A 17,228-nucleotide genomic window follows, 5' to 3' on the forward strand; every position below is an offset into this window, starting at 1 on the left:
GAGGGCTCCCACTCTCCTCCATCAGGTCTTCATGAAGCCTCTCTCCCCTGCTGCCCCTCCTCGTTCCCCAGCACGAAGCTCCCTCCCCTCAGACTTTCCTTCACTCCATAACTTCGGTCCGCTTCCGAACACCAAATCAGCGCCGGTCCAACCTATCGGTGATCCAGCGGGAGTCGCATCTGGTGAGACGGCGGAACATGGCTTCGAGGTCGGGCTTTGGGCTTTCTTCTGACAGGTAAATTGACCAAGTTCTCCTCCTCTACTGCCGAAGGCTCTTCATGGTCGACGGGAGCAGGGTTGCCTGTGTGTTGTGGATGCGGCTTACCAATATCACGAATCTCGGCCTAATATTGGGTTGTTTTTGAGTGAGTGGTTAGTTTGAAACTGAAGAGTCACGGAGAGTGATAAAGATGTGAGATGTTAAAAAGAGAGTCTCAGAAAGAAGGGAGTAAGAAGGTGGAAGTTAGAGAAAGAAAAGGTGACGAGACAGCGGCGGAAGGGACGGCTTCTCATGGAACAAGTAGTTCTGTTTAGTGCCGTTCGGGTCCACGGTGGAACCGGAGGACCGATGATGGACAGTCGGGTATTCATCGTGGTTTTAGTGATTTAGTTAATAAACAGATCTACCCTTCACTGTGACAAAAGCTCACAGGAATCCCACTTAGTGGGCAACGCGGAAACCCGGCAACGCGGAAACCCGATTAACTCTAGTTTCATTATTACACACTCAACTTTATCACTTGCAAATTATCATGCAAGTGATATTTTCTCAGATTTTCTTAAATGGTCAATGCAAATGTTGGTCAGTATAATTTTCACGTCATGAACTATTACAGTATAAATCAAATTTTACTGAACAAAGCTCCCCATGAGAACAGTATTTTTTTAAGAAATAAAAACTCAAAATGCACTGTTCCAAATTATTATGCACAGCAGATTTTCTAAACATTTTATGGATTATAAAGAACTGCAAACGGTCATTGTGCAGCATTAAGTGGTCACATGTACTAAAACCAAAAGCTATTTCAATCAAAAACATCTTAACAGACCGAATTATATGTTAACATAGGACCCCTTTTTTGATATCACAGCACAATTCTTGCATCCATTGAACTTGTGAGTTTGTGGAAAGTTTTTGCTTGAATTTCTTTGCAGGATGTCAGAATAGCTTCTCAGAGCTGCTGTTTTGATATGAACTGCATTCCACCCTCAGATCTTCTGCTTGACGATATTTCAAAGGTTCTCAATAGTGTTGAGGTCAGAGGAGGATGGTGACCACACCATGAGTTTCTCCCCTTTAGCAGCCATAGCAGCCAATGACACAGTGGTATTCCTTGCAGCATGAGATGGTGCATTGTCATGCATGAAGATGATTTTGCTACTGAAGGTACGGCTCTTCTTTTTGAACCATGAAAGAAAGTGATCAGTCAGAAAGTCCATATACTTTGCTGAGGTCATTTTCACACCTTCGGGAACTCTGTAGGGGCTGACCAGCTCTCTCCCCATGATTTCGGTGGAGTCATTTCCAAAAACTGACTCCACCACCTCCTTGCTGACGTCACAGCAAGGAAGTAGTGGACATCCCACCACATCCCAACATCCCGTGTTGGGATGTGGTGGCCATCCACCACCAATCCACTACTGCGTCCATCTGGACCATCCAGGGTTGCACAGCAGTCATCAGTGAACAAGTCTGTTTGAAAATTAATCTTCATGTTTGAAATTACATGAACCATTTCTGCTAATGAGCACTGTTTAGGGGAGGCAGAATAGTAGGTTCATGCACCGCAAGCCTCTCCACCTTGAGGTTCCAGAGACACCAGCAGTAATGTCTAATGTTTTCATACCTTGTCATATGGCACAACACTATCTGATGATTTTTGTTAGCAGAGAGATCCTTTCTCTTTCCCATATTGCTTGAAACCTGTGGCCTGCTTAATAATGTGGAACATCCTTCTTAAGTAGATTTCCTTTAATTGAGCTCACCAGACAAACTAATCAACCCAGCTCTCTGAAATTAATTAAAGTGATTCTGTTCACTCTGCGTCGTAAGCGTGTCTCTTAATAGGAGCCATTTTGGGATCGTTACACAAACACACAAATGGAAATGAAATGGCATGCTTCGCGCAGTCATATATCCCAGCATGCACCGCGTGCTTCTTCTACGGGGAAAAATGAATTCGCCGGCTGCTTACCGTAGTTGCGAGACCTGTTGTGGCTCAATATTGGTCCATATATAAGGCGCACCGGATTATAAGGCGCACTGTCGGCTTTTGAGAAAATTGAAGGTTTTTAGGTGCGCCCTGTAGTGCATAAAATACGGTAATTGGATGTTCTACACTGACAAAAGAAAATAGTTGAACCAACTTAATTGAATTTCTTGAATTGGTAACAAGTAATTCAGTTTAGTTCATCCAACTTAATTTATTAAGTTGGTTTAACTTGACAACTTTAAGTCAGTCTTACTCAAATTATTTAGTTTATTTGAAATAAAGAAGTAAACAAATAAATATATTTTTTAAGTTTTTTTTTGGCTCAAGTGACCTTTATTTTAGAGTAGTTAGACAGGAAGGTGAGTAATGAAAATTGGGGAAGATGTACGGCAAAGGTCATCAGGCCAGGAGTCGAGCCTACGACAGCCACGTCAAGGACTAAAGCCTCCTTATATGGGTTATGCGCTATAGTCAAAGTGAAAAGTTCCTTTTTATCTATTTCAACGAACAGATCATTTTTAAAGATAATCATAAAAACAACATATAGTCATTTATTATGAAACAAGCAATAAGTATTACATTTTGTCAAATGCCATCATCAAAGTCATCATGGAAATACACATCAAATATGTTGATCATTGTTCAACATACTATTAATCAAAGGCAAATCTAAATAGGTATGTTTTGAGCCTTGATTTAAAGAAACTCAGTGTTTGGGCTGTTTTGCAGTTTTCTGGAAGTTTGTTCCACACTTGTGGTGCATTTGGATAGTGGTTCTGGTTATTTCGATGTACTGAGCGGAAAAATCTGTGAATTTCACCTTTTTGTGTTCTGTTTTTAATATTAATACCTAAATGAGGTGAAGCGGTGCTAGTTTTCTTTTCTCCTTTTTTCACTGTCAGAATCAACACAGTCATAGCTCTACATTAAGTGTGGTTTCATTAGGTTCTTGTGACCTTTTGTACTCACACTTTTTGTTGTTTTGCCATCGATCAGTTGATGCCTTTCTATTACTGCTTTGACTAAAAATTTTTTTATTAATTTTTAAAGTTATACTCATGGTCTACAAGAGGAAAATCTTCTTCTAGGCTCTGATTTGAGTACATAGATCTGAAACAGGTATGAAATAAAAGTAGGAATGAATGAAATGACAATGTTTAGGTGTAAAATGGGGGATTGACTAAGTTGGAACCTTCTGCAATATTATGGTCTTTCATTCCCTCCCACAAATTATGTGAACATATGCTTTACAAATTTATTTTAACAGAGTAACAAAGCTCAAGATACAAATTTGAGACTGCATTATCAGTATTGAAGCACATGTAAAATCTAATTGTTTTTTAGCTCAATCTTTAGCAATTTACAAAGATTTCTGTCCACAGCCATGTGAATAAAGCTTTTTTATTCTTTTACGGATACGGGCTGCAAGTGAACTATCTTTTGAATACAAATATGTTAGTTTTTAAGGGCAAATCTTGAACCATTTAAAAGATATAGAACTGACAAAAACTGACCCTTTTTAATAAGCCTATAACTAAATCTCTCAACATCTACAAGGATAAATGTAGCTGTTTTTAGTGACCTAATTTGAGATCTGTTCAGTCATTTTAACTCAAGGTGATTACCCTCCCAGTGATACTTCAGTATGATAAATTAGTCCCCACTTTTCGGTCTCATGTTCACCACAAAGGAATGTAACCTCTTCAGGGGTCAAATGTCAAATTAGCTTGAGGAGGAATACCAGCTTTACATGTCATCCTGTGTTAAAATTTGATGTGTACTGGGATTCCTGACTCCTGTCTTAAAATCATTTGGATCCCATCTGAACTTTTTCACTGAGCCAAAACTTGAAATAAGTCATGGAATTTCCTGGCCAGTTCCGAGCAGAACTATTGGGTCATTGTGAAGCAGTAGGGTTTGATTTAAGGTTTGCTTGTCTTAACCAGAATATTGTATCTGCAGGCATTTATGACGCAGCTCAGTAATGGCAGATATGAGTATGGAAAGCCTGCATCATCAGGCCTACAGCTGGAACTCATTATTCAAGGAATGCAGGGCTCTGGTACGAAAACTCTGGCTGGCCTTCCCTAATCCTCTTTTCTCCCTCTCAGCTGAACTCCTTCGGCAATGCAGCAGTCCCCTCTCTGATGAGACGATGAGAACCCACACCCGTGGGGCCCCCACAGTCTTCTTCATAAGTCTGCTGTGGCCCCTGCTTGCTCCAGTTCCCGCAGCTGAAGTGGACCCTGCCGGGGGAATTTCCTTCATGGGAGGCAACTATGACAGTCATCCCATGTTGTACTTCAGCCGTGGGGATGTGGAGGAGCTACAGTACGCAGCAGCAGGAACTCATCGGCAGATGGCCAGGAGGATCCGGGAGGCTGGGGAGACCATGCTGGAGCACCCAGAGGAGTACCTGCCCCCTTGGAGCCCCACAGAGTTCACTGCCCGCTGGAATGAGGTCTATGGAAACAATTTGGGTGTGCTGTCCATGTTCTGCCTGCTATACCCGCACAGGGCAGGGGCCCTCGACCTGGCCAAGGACTACATGGAGAGGATGGCGGCTCAGCCTAGTTGGTAGATTTTCTGTTTTAATTAACTCGCAGCAATGAGATGTGAACTGATGTATAAAGGTATGGTCACTCTGAAAGTGAATGTTAAATGGTATTCACCTTCCTTCCTTTCATCCAGTAATTCAATAATAAGCAGTTGTAGTCTTTCAGCACCATAGGCTGAAACACCTTCTAATTCTTCAAGACATTCTTTCCAGCTGGCACATATGCAACAGTAAACTTGTCCCACTCCTTTTCTGGTTCATGACTGGCCGTCTGCTATTGATATACAACTAACGACTTATCGCTGTAGTTTGGGTTTAGCATTGGTTAGGGGAAAGGTCACAGGGTATGGGATATGGTTGGATGTAAAGGCTAAGGATTATGGGATAAGGTTAAGTTTTGGTGTTAGAGCATTAGAGTAAAGAATGTCTCGTTCAGAAAAGGATTGGAGGTGGTGGAGCTGATGAAGATGTCTTCTCCATAGTCTCCTGGGTGTTCTCATGTGCTTCTGTGGGTAGAACTCTAGTAAAGCTACTTTTGGGGCAGATAAAGCTGTAGTTCAGGAAATATGCTGAGCAGCTGTTTGCTGCACGTCCCCTCCCCCACTCCTCCAGGGAGAGGAAATGAAATGTTCAGATGTGAGCTGAATAGTCAGAGGTGGGTTGAGTAAACGGTAAATTCATTTTTGGGTAGACTACAAAATATTTTTACTCAAATTAGAATAGCACTACTTCAACATACTTTTGCTGAAGTAAAAGTAAAAAGTAACCGTTCAAGAAATTACTCAAGTAAGAGTAAAAAAGCATTTGATAAAAAGTCAAGTACTTGTGTATGAGTAACTGATGAAATTATCAATTATGTAATATTTTAAAATTACATAATCAGATGTATCAAATTATAAAGCTAAGTGGAAATTTTGTTATTTCAAGAACCAAAAGTACAATAATTCACATAAGTGGCAAAAAATGACAGAATCAGGCAAAATATTTTTTTTCCCAAATCAGTTTCTTTCAATATAAAACTTATAAAACTTTGACAAAAACTGCAGGTGTGTGTCTTTGCCTGGTGAATTTTTGGTTAAAACATGTTTGTTATTCATTCAGTGGAGAATCCAGAAAGTTTACTCAAGTAAGAATAGCAATACTTAATAATACAATTACTCAAGTAAAGCAAAAAGTACAGCGTAATAATAATAATAATAATACTAAGTTATTTAAATCCCTTAACCTGCACCGGAATGCCCTCGTGCTGTTTTTCCATTTTATTTTCCAGCGGTAAGATTTAAGGGTTTAAACTCTGTCGGTGTCCATTAGGACGCTTTTATTGGGGAGCTTAGAGCCTCCCCCCGTACCCCCCTCCACACACACACTCTTTTGATTGACACCGCATTCAACCAATAATGTTATGAAATGGCTTTTTCCGAGCCAATAATATCCAGAGAGCTCGTTTTGACATGCCTCTATTCTTTCTGGAATATTTCTGACTGGTCAACTCGGAAACTAAATCTAAAGTCACCGATGTGTAGCCAACACGCGTCCAGTCATAAGGATATAAGGCATTTGGGGGTTTGTTTTGACATGAATCCACCAGATGCATGTGTAACCATGCGTAATGTGTGCGCCTGTGCTGCGTCAAAGTCAGGTTCTGTGCGCCCTCATGCGTAACGGTGTTTACAGGACTTTTTCCTCACCAACGGCGAGCCACGGAGAGACACTTTGTCAGAACGTGTCAAAACTAGATCTATTTCTTCAGCAGAACTTCACAACTCACTGGAGTGGATGATTATGGCCGTAAGAGCTGACAAGTTTTGGATCCGAGAGAATACTGGAAACTTTTAGTCGTCCGTTGTTACAGTCAGAGCGAGGTGGGAAGAGCGTACTGAAGAGCAAGAATGGGGGCCGAGGGAATGTTGGCGTGGGAGGAACGGGGCGGGGGAGTTTCGAATAAGAAGGAGAGATGGTGGGGGTAGGAGGGGAGTGCTAGCGTACCGTTGAGCGCTGGGGGGGAGACGGACGGACAGCGTATTGCAAGAAGGAGGAGGAGGACTGACTGTACACTAACCCCCCCTGATCCCTAGGTATGCCATGTTACTTATATAATTGTAAATAATTTCCTTTATCAGTAATGTTGTGTCTACCAGAGGATTCCTCTGTCTGGTCATTGTCTTTTGTTAGAGCCCTCATTGATGACTGCATGTTGAAGCACTGAGGAGTTAGTCATTTGAAGTTCAGTCCTGAAATCCATGAGCAGAATACTTTACTCTAAATTTTTATTGTATTTCTAGTCCTTACATTCAACACTCAATGTGCATTTACAAGAAATAAAAATGAAAAATCTGGATGGAGCAAAAAAAAAAAAAATTTAAATTTGTTACAAACATAATAGCTGCAAACTATTTACAGTTAAAGTATTTTTTGACTGCAAAAATAGAAAATTTAGCTTGTCATCTTCATAAAGAGACCAAGCTTTTGCATGTACTCCAAATTGTTCAAGAACAGCAGCTGATTTAATTTGGGTATACCTTTTTACTGTTTTTGGTGATTTAGGAGGTGAGGGTTAAGGGGTTAAAAATGTAGAGGAAATGTAATTGAGTAAATGTACCCAATTCTGTGAATAGTCAAGACTGAGTCTCACGTTCCAAGAGACTATTCAAGGACAACTTCACATGGCTCTGATTCCTGTTTATAGTCCATGCAGTGATATAACAGTGTTACATGACAGCTTCACTAAAAATGATTGGAACTTGAATTCTTAGGTCAAAAAACTGGGCCTTTTACTAAGCACAGACTTGATCATCTTAGAATATGTAGAGAATATTTCCACAATTTCTGTATTTTCGGCTGTTCTCTGTTTTCAAAGTTTGTTAAACTCTAGAGGCAAATGCAGTTATGTTGGGAAAGAAATGGGGTTTGCTGTGAGTGGGGCAAAGAAAATCTGCCTGGATGTGGGAGTTTTTCTTTGAGCCCACTGTTTATATAAATAATATTTATTCAAGGAATTGTGATTTAACTGCTGTATTACTGAAAGAACTGACTGACAGACATGTCTGAGCATGGTTTGTTATTTGTTAGAAGCTCAAGTCTGCAATAGTTGTTTAGGGTCACCTCCAAAAAGAAATTCTGCAGAAATCAGGGAAGTTTTGTGTTGAGTTTCTAGTTACACCTCCTGAAAACCACTGCACAGAAAATAGTTCTGTTTTTCTAAGAAAACCTAAAGATGACAGGTTCATTATGTGTGCTGTCATATTGCTTTTTATCTCGTCGTGTTTGTTTGGATGTCCAAAAACATGTTAGATGGGTCTAAGCATGAGGGCATGAAACACATTTCAAGTCCCGAGTCGAGGCCAGTCAACTCGAGACTTGGAACACCAAGTTCTGCCAAAATTTTTGAATATGTGTGCTGCTTATGATGACTTATGATGAGTTATAACAATGGACTTAGTGTTCCCTCGCCCGGATGTGGGTCACCGGGGCCCTACTCTGGAGCCAGGCCTGGAGTTGGGGCACGTTGGCAAGCGCCTGGTTGCCGGGCTTTTACCCATAGAGCCCAGCCGGGCTCAGCCCGAAGAGGAAACATGGGTCCCCCTTCCAATTGGCTCACCACCTGTGGGTGAGCCCATTGGAGCCCAAGGGGTCGGGTACAGTGTGTGATGGGTGGTGGCAGAGGGAGGGGGGCCCTGGCGGCCCGACCCTTGGTTGCAGAAGCTGGCTCTTGGGGCATAGAATGTCACCTCTCTGATGGGGAAGGAGCCGGAGCTAGATTGTGAGTTTGAGAGATTCCGGCTAGCATTAGTCGATTTCGCCTCAACACATCGCTCTGGTTCTGGAACCAGTCTTCTTAGACTTAGACTTAGACTTACTTTATTATCATTTTGCATGCACAGGGTGTATACAGAACGAAATTTCATTGCATACGGCTCAGAACAATGTTTTGAGGTTCTAATGTTATGAGGTTACTCCGGAATATAAATCTAAATATAAAATATAAAGTGCAGGAATGACAGTAAAATAGAAGTTATTTAGCTCTGTACATGTGCAAGGTATGAAGTGGAGACCAGTTTTTGAGTGCAGTCCAGTTAAGAGTTCAGCAGTCTGATGGCAAGTGGGAAAAAGCTGTTTCGGAACCTGGTGGACCTGCACCGGATGCTGCAGAACCTCTTTCCAGAGGGCAGCAGGGAGAACAGTCCCTCTTGAGAGGGCAACTTTGCTTAGCTCACCATGGGCAACTCCACTCTGGAGTTGCCCATGGTGAGAGGTACTGGGCAGGAGACTCGGACAAGTCCCGAGTTGAGGCCAGTTGACTCGGGACTTGTTGCCCCCCATCTGGTGCCTGTAAGTTACCCCAGTGAACGAGAGAGTAGCCTCCTTCCGCCTTTGGGTGGGGGACGGGTTCTGACTGTTGTTTGTGCTTATGGGCCAAACAGCAATTCAGATTACCCACTCTTCCTGGAGTCCTTGGAGAGAGGAGCCAGTTTAGGTGGCTAACGTCCAGGAGGTTAGGATGCCTTCTGGACACCTCCCTGTTGAGGTGCTCCGGGCAAGCCCACCGGGAGGAGGCCCAGGACACGCTGGAAGAACTATGTCTCCCGGCTGGCCTGGGAACACCTTGGGTTTCCCCTGGAGGAGCTGTAACAAGTGGCTGGGGAGAGGGAAGTCCCTTCTTAAGCTGCTACCCCCGCCACCCGATCCCGGATAAGCGGAAGAAATGGATAGATGTACTGCTTATGAATGAAGGGTGGAGATTCCACTGTGTTCTACTCCATTAGGGAGAAGTAGAGCACTTTGCTGTGAGTAGACTGTCTTGGTCTTTTCCTTCTATTCTGGAGGATCTACTAACCATTGGGAAAGGTGCACCACCTTTCCCAATGGAAAATGTGGTGTACAGTGGTGTATGAGCGCCCCCAACTCGTCAAATAGGTATTGGAGCAATTAATCAGAAAATAATTCAATTAGAGTTGCTCCAAGCTTTCAGCATACTGTGACGACAAAGTGTCACCATAGCTATGCATGAATTAAAGCAGTACTTCTCAAATAGTGGGGCTTGGCAAATTGTCAGGGGGGACAAGGGAAGAAGGACTTTATAATTGTCTTTATTTATGCTAAACTGATAAACAAGCTTCCGGCCACTAGGTGGCAGCAGTGTTCAAAGTAATCAACAGGCTGCCTGTTTAAGCCAGTAGAAGTAGCTACACAGCACTGTTGTAAACGGAGCAGAGGAAATAAAACGGAGCAAAGGATACAAGCGCGGATGTTTTGAAATATAGCTACCGTCATAAAGGAGAGATGGAGTTTGAGATGAAGTATGACGGAGTTTCATGACCAGATTTTTATTGTCAAATACAAGAATACAGTCATAATACTACGGAGCCCTCTAGGGGACATGGGGAATTTTTTTTCTTTTGCGTTCCCTCGCAAAACTTTTGTGTTCCCTCGCAATACTGTACTGGTCAGTTATGCAGCATAATTGAATATTGCAAGCCTTTCTTACGGTGGGCGCCGTACTTTCTGCTTTATGTGAGGTTTTTCCATGAATGTTAATATCTTTTTGTGAAATATCTGAAGTTTTATATCTTTCTTTAGGATAGAAAGGCACCACAAACCTACGATATAAACAGAAACTTTCCGTAAGTAGGAAAGAAATAAAAATACATCCTAATTTGGACTATTTCTGAGTTATTATCGCGGGTAATAAGTCATCTGACAGTTTTGATTGTGTCTCTGTTGTGTTCATAGTCTAAATGGTTTAAAGGGCTTTCAGTGCTGATCCATCTTAACCATAACAGACATAAACATGCAGTAAAAAATAAATCGATTTTCAATCAGTGTTTTGCACCAAACAGTTAATAATAATAAACAAGTTTTCACTGAGGATCTGTAAGAGCCATATGAATGAAGTAAGTAATTATTGATATGACAGGAGCAGGAGGCTTTGACACTTAGGTGTGTCGACGTGGGAGTGACGTCACCAGGTATGAATGGGAAGGATACTGGCTTTGTGTGTATTAAGAAGCGGTGAGCGGGGCGGTCAGTTCTTGCAAAGTTTGGAGCATAATCATCAAAATGGAATAAATCGATAATTGTGACAGAATAAAGAAAAGGTTTGGAGTTGATTGATACACGGACAGATGAGATTCCCCGAGTTAACCCAGTGCCTTTACCCTTTACCATCATTAGTTTGTCGTGTTTTTAATAATAAAAACTTGTTAATAGTAAAAACTGTTTGGTGCAAAACACTGATTGAAAATCGATTTTTTACTGTATGTTTATGTCTGTTAAGGCTAAGATGGAGCGACACTGAAAGCAGCTCTTTAAACCATTCAGACTACGAACACAACAGAGACACAATCAAAACTGTCAGATGACTTATTACCCGCGATAATAACTCAGAAATAGTCCAAATTAGGATGTATTTTTATTTCTTTCCTACTTACGGAAAGTTTCTGTTTATATCGTAGGTTTGTGGTGCCTTTCTATCCTAAAGAAAGATATAAAACTTCAGATATTTCACAAAAAGATATTAACATTCATGGAAAAACCTCACATAACCTTATATTAAAGCAGAAAGTACGGCGCCCACCGTAAGAAAGGCTTACAGTATTCAATTATGCTGCATAACTGACCAGTACAGTATTGCGAGGTAACGTAAAAGGTTTTGCGAGGTAACGCAAAAGTATTGCGAGGGAACGCAAAAGTTTTGCGAGGTAACGTAAAAGAAAAAAAAACTCCCCATGTCCCCTAGGGGGCTCCGTAGTATAATATTACAAGAACCAAATCTTATTAGCAGAATACTTTAAATATTGGCATAATAAAGACGTGATATAGCCAGAAGAAAGTCGTTAAATTAAAAAGCTTCGATAGAGTGATGTAATGTGACCCGCTCAGCAAGGCTGATTCTTTCTATTAAATAAAAAGTTGTTTAAACAATCGTCTCAAAGTCCTGGGGCTGAAAACTTGCTTCTGATTTGCTCAAACGTTTAGTATTTACTCATTTGTTAAACCAATACCTTACATTCCCCAATTTAGCACAGTATGGTGAAAAGTGAAAATTCTTTTTATTGTTAATGCAAAATGTTATGCATTCATCTCTTCTCATCTGACAAGCTGAAATATAAGCAATATTGCTGCAAATTTTTCCACAATGAATGTTAAAAACTATATGCCTTGTGAAAAACTAAACTGAAGAAGCTCACAAGTAACCAATGCTTACAGTTGTAAAAGATTTACTGTATTAAGTCTAAAAATGCAGATCCCAGTGAATGATTTGCACTTTTTCTCTTTCAAACTGAATAGTCTTGATTAAATGTTATTGATTCATTAATAAACTGATTTCGGAAATTATTTTGAGACAATAAAACAGCAGTTTTGATAATAAGGTCATAAAATGCTGGTGCCAGCATACAGATAAATTACTAAATATGAACAGATTCGAAACAGTATTTCAATTCTGGGGAGGGACGGGCACTAGGGGGGCATGAAAAAAATTATGACTTCTGGGGGCGTGGGGGGGGGGGTGACAGAAAATAATTGAGAAACACTGAGTAATGTTGTCATTGGGCCTATTCTGCAACATTTGAGTGAATCCAAAGACAATGATGATTAATGGATATAAACTACAGGAATATGTACAGTACAGACCAAAAGTTTGGACACACCTTTCTAATTCAGTGGGTTTTCTTTATTTTCATGACTTTTTATAAGGCAAGAAATCCCACTTATTAACCTGACAGGGCACACCTATGAAGTGAAAACCATTTCAGGTAACTACCTCTTGAAGCTCATCAAGAAAATGCAGAGTGTGTGCAAAGCAGTAATCACAGCAAAAGGTTGCTACTTTGAAGAAACTAGAATATAAGGGGTATTTTCAGTTGTTTTACACTTTTTTGTTTAGTGCATATTTCCACATGTGTTATTCATAGTTTTGATGCCTTCAGTGTGAATCTACAATGTCAATAGTCATGAAAATAAAGGAAACTCATTGAATTAAAAGGTGTGTCCAAACCTTTGGTCTGTACTGTATGTAGAACTGTATAACCTATTGTTCTACTCTTCATTTATAATTTGTAAATATAAAGAATGTGGCAATGTACCAAACCTGGAAAATTTGGAAAAGCAGAGCACCAGAGATAATTAAACGGAGAAACAAAAGATTAATAAAAGAACTTGGAAAAGAAGGAAGATAGACAATTTCTCAAAAATGTGATATTTTTTACTCTATGAAAAGTCAAACTGAAAACTTTTGGTAGCACTGTATTTGAAGGGGTGTGCGTAAGACTCATGTAACACCTGTTATAAACATGAAGGATTCTTCATGAATGCTTAGGACTTTTGTTATTAAGTTTCATTCAGTAAATAATTACACTTTAAGTGCAAAGTTTACACCAAACGTTTTGACCATCAGTCACAGCTATATAGTCAAAAAACATCATCCTCACAATGAAGCATGGCAAAGGCAATATCACTGTGCATTTCTTTGGGAATTCTAGCAAAAAAATCTCCATAGGGAAGAAATGATGAATAAAGAAAAACTCAAAAAATGTTTGAGTTGTGCAAACATCACCCTTTTAAAATGAAATACAATGAATGAGGAGATCCACGTAAAATTGGTCAGCTTAACTGACTTAAAAATGACTAAGCTGATGAATATTTGTCTGTCTTTATTAATGTTAGACAAAAAAGGCTGAAATAACAAAACAAAATTCAGGATTATTTTTTTTTTTTTTTTTTTTTCTCCGAAGAGTTTTTGCGGCGCTAGTGGCTCGTATTTTTTGTACAGTAGGCAGACAGGAAGGAGGGTGAGGAGAGGGGGGAAGACATGCGGTAAAGGTCGTCGGGACCGGGAGTCGAACCCGCGACGTCCGCGTCGAGGACTAAGGCCTCCAAACGTGGGGCGTGCTAACCCCCTGCGCCACCACAGCACGCCCCAAAATTCAGGATTATTGTTAGAAATAATGTTTTCTGGATTTCTTGATTGTTTGTGGTTAATGGTTCATTTGAATTTGGTCAGTCATTTACGTGCTCTTTACCATGTTTCTTGTTGATGCTGCGAAAGTTTACATGGCTGGAGAAAAAACAGAGGGAAGTGGTCTGATGTCTGGCCAAGCCTCATTGCCATTCTGAATGTTTTGCTGTTAACAGTATTTTTCTCTGTACTTGAACTCGCCAGGACAGAAACATGCCTATTGCTCCAGACTTTCTAACACAGGTTTAAACCGAACCAAAAATTACTAAAACTCTGAACATAGATTATCCACGTGTAAGAGTGGTTTAACTATAAACTAAATGTCTGTTCCCCAATAGAGAGAAGGACCGAAAGGATTTTCAAGAGCTCAAAATTTTGTTGTTGTTGCTTTGCAGGAGGTTCAGACAGACTGAGTCAGATTGTTGGATTTCCATGACATTTTTTCACAATATCAGAGCAGAAAAGAAAAGCCACTGAGCACGTGCTTTCACAATGTATGAGCACACAGCAAATTTCCCTTTGGCTGCACTTTATTACGGTCACTAAACCTCTTAGAGCGGCTCCAAGATCCGTCAGCTGTGGTATTCATGACCTCCAATTATGTCTGCAGCTACTCCAAGAAGCAAGTTTTATTGGAGAGTCTCAATTCTGGGACAGATTGCTCTGTGTTTCTCTTCCTCGTTTTTTAATCGGTCTAAGCAAACATGCAGGCGTGTGCCTTAGCACACTTTGATTTACAGTTCGCCAGTGACTCAGCAAATCCTTTCTGTTTGTCTTTGCCATGTGGGCAAACTGAGACATAAAATAAATCTGAGCTGCACTCAAGTTTTCTGAAACTCCATCTTCCCTCTCCCAGAGTGCTAGGCTGTGCAGAAAGGTTGAGAGTCATGGAACTTACAGAAAGTTGAACATAAAACAGATTTATTAAGACTTTGAAGTTACTGACTGTTGTAATAAACGCAATAAAAGTTACATATATGTTTTTGAGTGTTTCTTTCTGACATGCTGAATATCCATTTGTGGACCAAATCTTGACTGATGGTGACTCATTCTGATCCTTCTAATGCTCGGAGTGGGATAAGTGTCATGAATTGTTGTATTGACAAGTGAGGATGGACCCAGGTAGTTGAGTAAATTATGGTTTTAATTAGAGGTGTGCCGATTGATCGACCGATTTCCGTGAAAAAGTGTATGATCGGTGATCGCCGATCACTGTCTCTTGTTGCCGATCACCAAAACCGATCACCTGCATCTCATTTCGCAGCCTGCATGTGCAGCTGATCTCCTCTTTACTTCACACTGCGCAAACCGCAGCAACAAATCCTAAGCAATGTGTTGAGGACAGGCGGCGCTGCTAGGAATCTTGGGCTCCATGAGAAAAAATTAAATTGGGTCCCCCTTCACAGCTGCTGTTACAATTTCTTGAGTCTATCTGATCCATCAAAAGCATCACAATTAGAAAGGCTTGCAACTGCCTTGCTTTTTTTGGTCCAATACTGATACTAGCACAATATTCACTGTTAGTGAATTTTACATGCAACAGTCCACATACTGCATGCAAATAAGTTGCTTCCACCCATCCATCCATTTTCTGTACACCCTTGTCCCTAGTGGGGTCAGGAGGGGTGCTGGTGCCTCTCTCCAGCAAACATTTCGGGCAAGAGGCGGTGTACACTCTGAACACGTCGCCAGTCTGTCGCCGGGTAACACAGAGACAGACGGTACACTCACACCGAGGGAGAATTTAGAGAACCCAATTAACCTAACAGTCATGTTTTTGGACTGTGGGAGGAAGCCGGAGTACCCAGAGAGAACCCACGCATGCACAGGGAGAACATGCAAACTCCATGTGTGACCGGTTGACTTCTGCGTTGTGTGTTTATAGGACAAACCATAAAAACACCGAGTCTGGGTTTGGAGGCGGACTCCGTTTATTCAGCCTGTCAATCGGGAGATATTAGCATTAGCACGTAGCATGTGCTCCAGTTCTCCAACCCGATCTCTTCCCAGTGGAACGATTAACAAAAGGGCGCGCTAACATACCTGTCAATCGGGAGATATTAGCATTAGCACGTAGCATGTGCTCCAGTTCTCCAACCCGATCTATACAAAATCATAATGTTAGCATGCATCAAATCTTATAAATGCATAATAGCAACTCGAATGAAAATATTAACCTAACATTAATACAGAAGAAAAAAAATAAACATTTGGACAATATAAATGAAAGGATTACAATAGATTATAAAACTTGCCTCTTCCCAGTGGAACGATTAACAAAAGGGAAGAGGAAATGAACAACTTAACATTTATAATGGTGCTGGAGGACCCTGAACAAAAGAAGAAGAAAGTAGGGCGGAGCTGGAGGACCAAACCCCTCATAGCAGACACAGAGGAACACAAAGACAGACAAGTATAAGAGGGCAAATAAATTAAAGAAAACATTTTGTGAAAATATACAACAATATAGACCCAGTTACACATGCAGAAACACTCCGGACCCCAGGACCTTATTGCTGCAAGGCAACAATGCTACCAACAGCACCATTGTGCAGCCCAAATAGGTTGCTTAATTTTTTTTATTATTAGTTTTAGCTCATTGAAATGTCTAAATGTCTCACCAGCAACAGTCACAGGCAGCATGCAAAATATACGTGAAGCAAACCAGACATCTCAAAAAATGCTATGTTGTTGCATTTTGTTCAAGCTGCTATAACTTTATAAAAGCTATAACTTTAATAAAAAATATGTTTTTTCCACATTTGTTAAAGTTGTCACCATGTTGTGACAGCTTGCTATGAAATAGATAAACAGTGAAAAGATCAATCTCCTCCACCCTCTCCCTGAGCTGCTACTGCTGTCTAAAGAAATGCAACGTTTGGACCAAAAAGAACCAATCAGAACCAGGAGGACAACATCATTCAGTCACTGCTAAGTGTGCTAATGGAAGATTTTATAAAGATTGTTTCAATTTCTGTGAGTAATAAATACATTGTTTCTGTTGTGTAACTGTAAAAAGAGTAGAGAGACAGGAAAAATCCACATAGGTTGAACACTATTGATAATTAGGTTAGGTTCTTAGGTTATTTGCAGCATGGATGGTGTATCGGTCAGGATACAGGAAGGAGGACATGAGATCAAACTTGACTTAGATGTGAACTGGTTTATTCGTCGTGATGCTCAGTGTTGCCAGCAGTTTTCCGTCATCAACTTAACACTCGGAGCATCACTTCTCAAGACTACACCATGAATGCGGTCTCGCATACTGAGAACGCAGCAAACTGACCCGGAAGTATATTAAATTGCTCCCATGAGCAGAGCGCAGCACTAAACTCTGACTTACGTCACTTCCTAGGATACTCTCTAAACCAACATTACAAAATAAAATACAGAAATGTCAGCGCCTTTTATACAACTATGTTCCTCACCTTTTTCACTGGTACAGGGAGGAGGGGTTTATGCTAGTATAGGGGCTATAGCTGCTGCTGTCTGACTCATCTGT

General features: G+C 40.8%; 1 protein-coding gene and 1 long non-coding RNA gene across 6 annotated transcripts in view; one reads left to right on the top strand and one right to left on the bottom strand.

Moving 5' to 3' along the window:
• Positions 1-23: 23 nt before the first annotated feature.
• Positions 24-17,228, top strand: part of dse (dermatan sulfate epimerase) — a 77,263-nt gene continuing 60,058 nt past the window's right edge. Inside the window, exons 1-2 of one of the 5 annotated variants that reach the window (XM_028040078.1) lie at positions 24-235; positions 4,325-4,790. In XM_028040078.1, coding sequence (XP_027895879.1) covers positions 4,369-4,790 — 422 coding nt within the window. In that variant the 5' untranslated portion in view covers positions 24-235; positions 4,325-4,368. Of the gene's footprint in view, positions 236-4,324; positions 4,791-4,827; positions 4,847-6,750; positions 6,846-17,228 lie in introns of those variants that run through there. The other 4 variants (XM_028040072.1, XM_028040074.1, XM_028040076.1 and 1 more) reach the window with 4 other exon arrangements.
• Positions 4,955-8,651, bottom strand: LOC114158509 (uncharacterized). Its single transcript, XR_003598415.1, has 2 exons — positions 7,029-8,651; positions 4,955-6,915 (listed from the first exon to the last, which is right to left on the bottom strand). It is a non-coding gene; the product is annotated as an uncharacterized LOC114158509 (long non-coding RNA).

The sequence above is a fragment of the Xiphophorus couchianus genome, chromosome 15 (genome assembly GCF_001444195.1).
Source record: "Xiphophorus couchianus chromosome 15, X_couchianus-1.0, whole genome shotgun sequence".
NCBI lineage: Eukaryota > Metazoa > Chordata > Actinopteri > Cyprinodontiformes > Poeciliidae > Xiphophorus > Xiphophorus couchianus.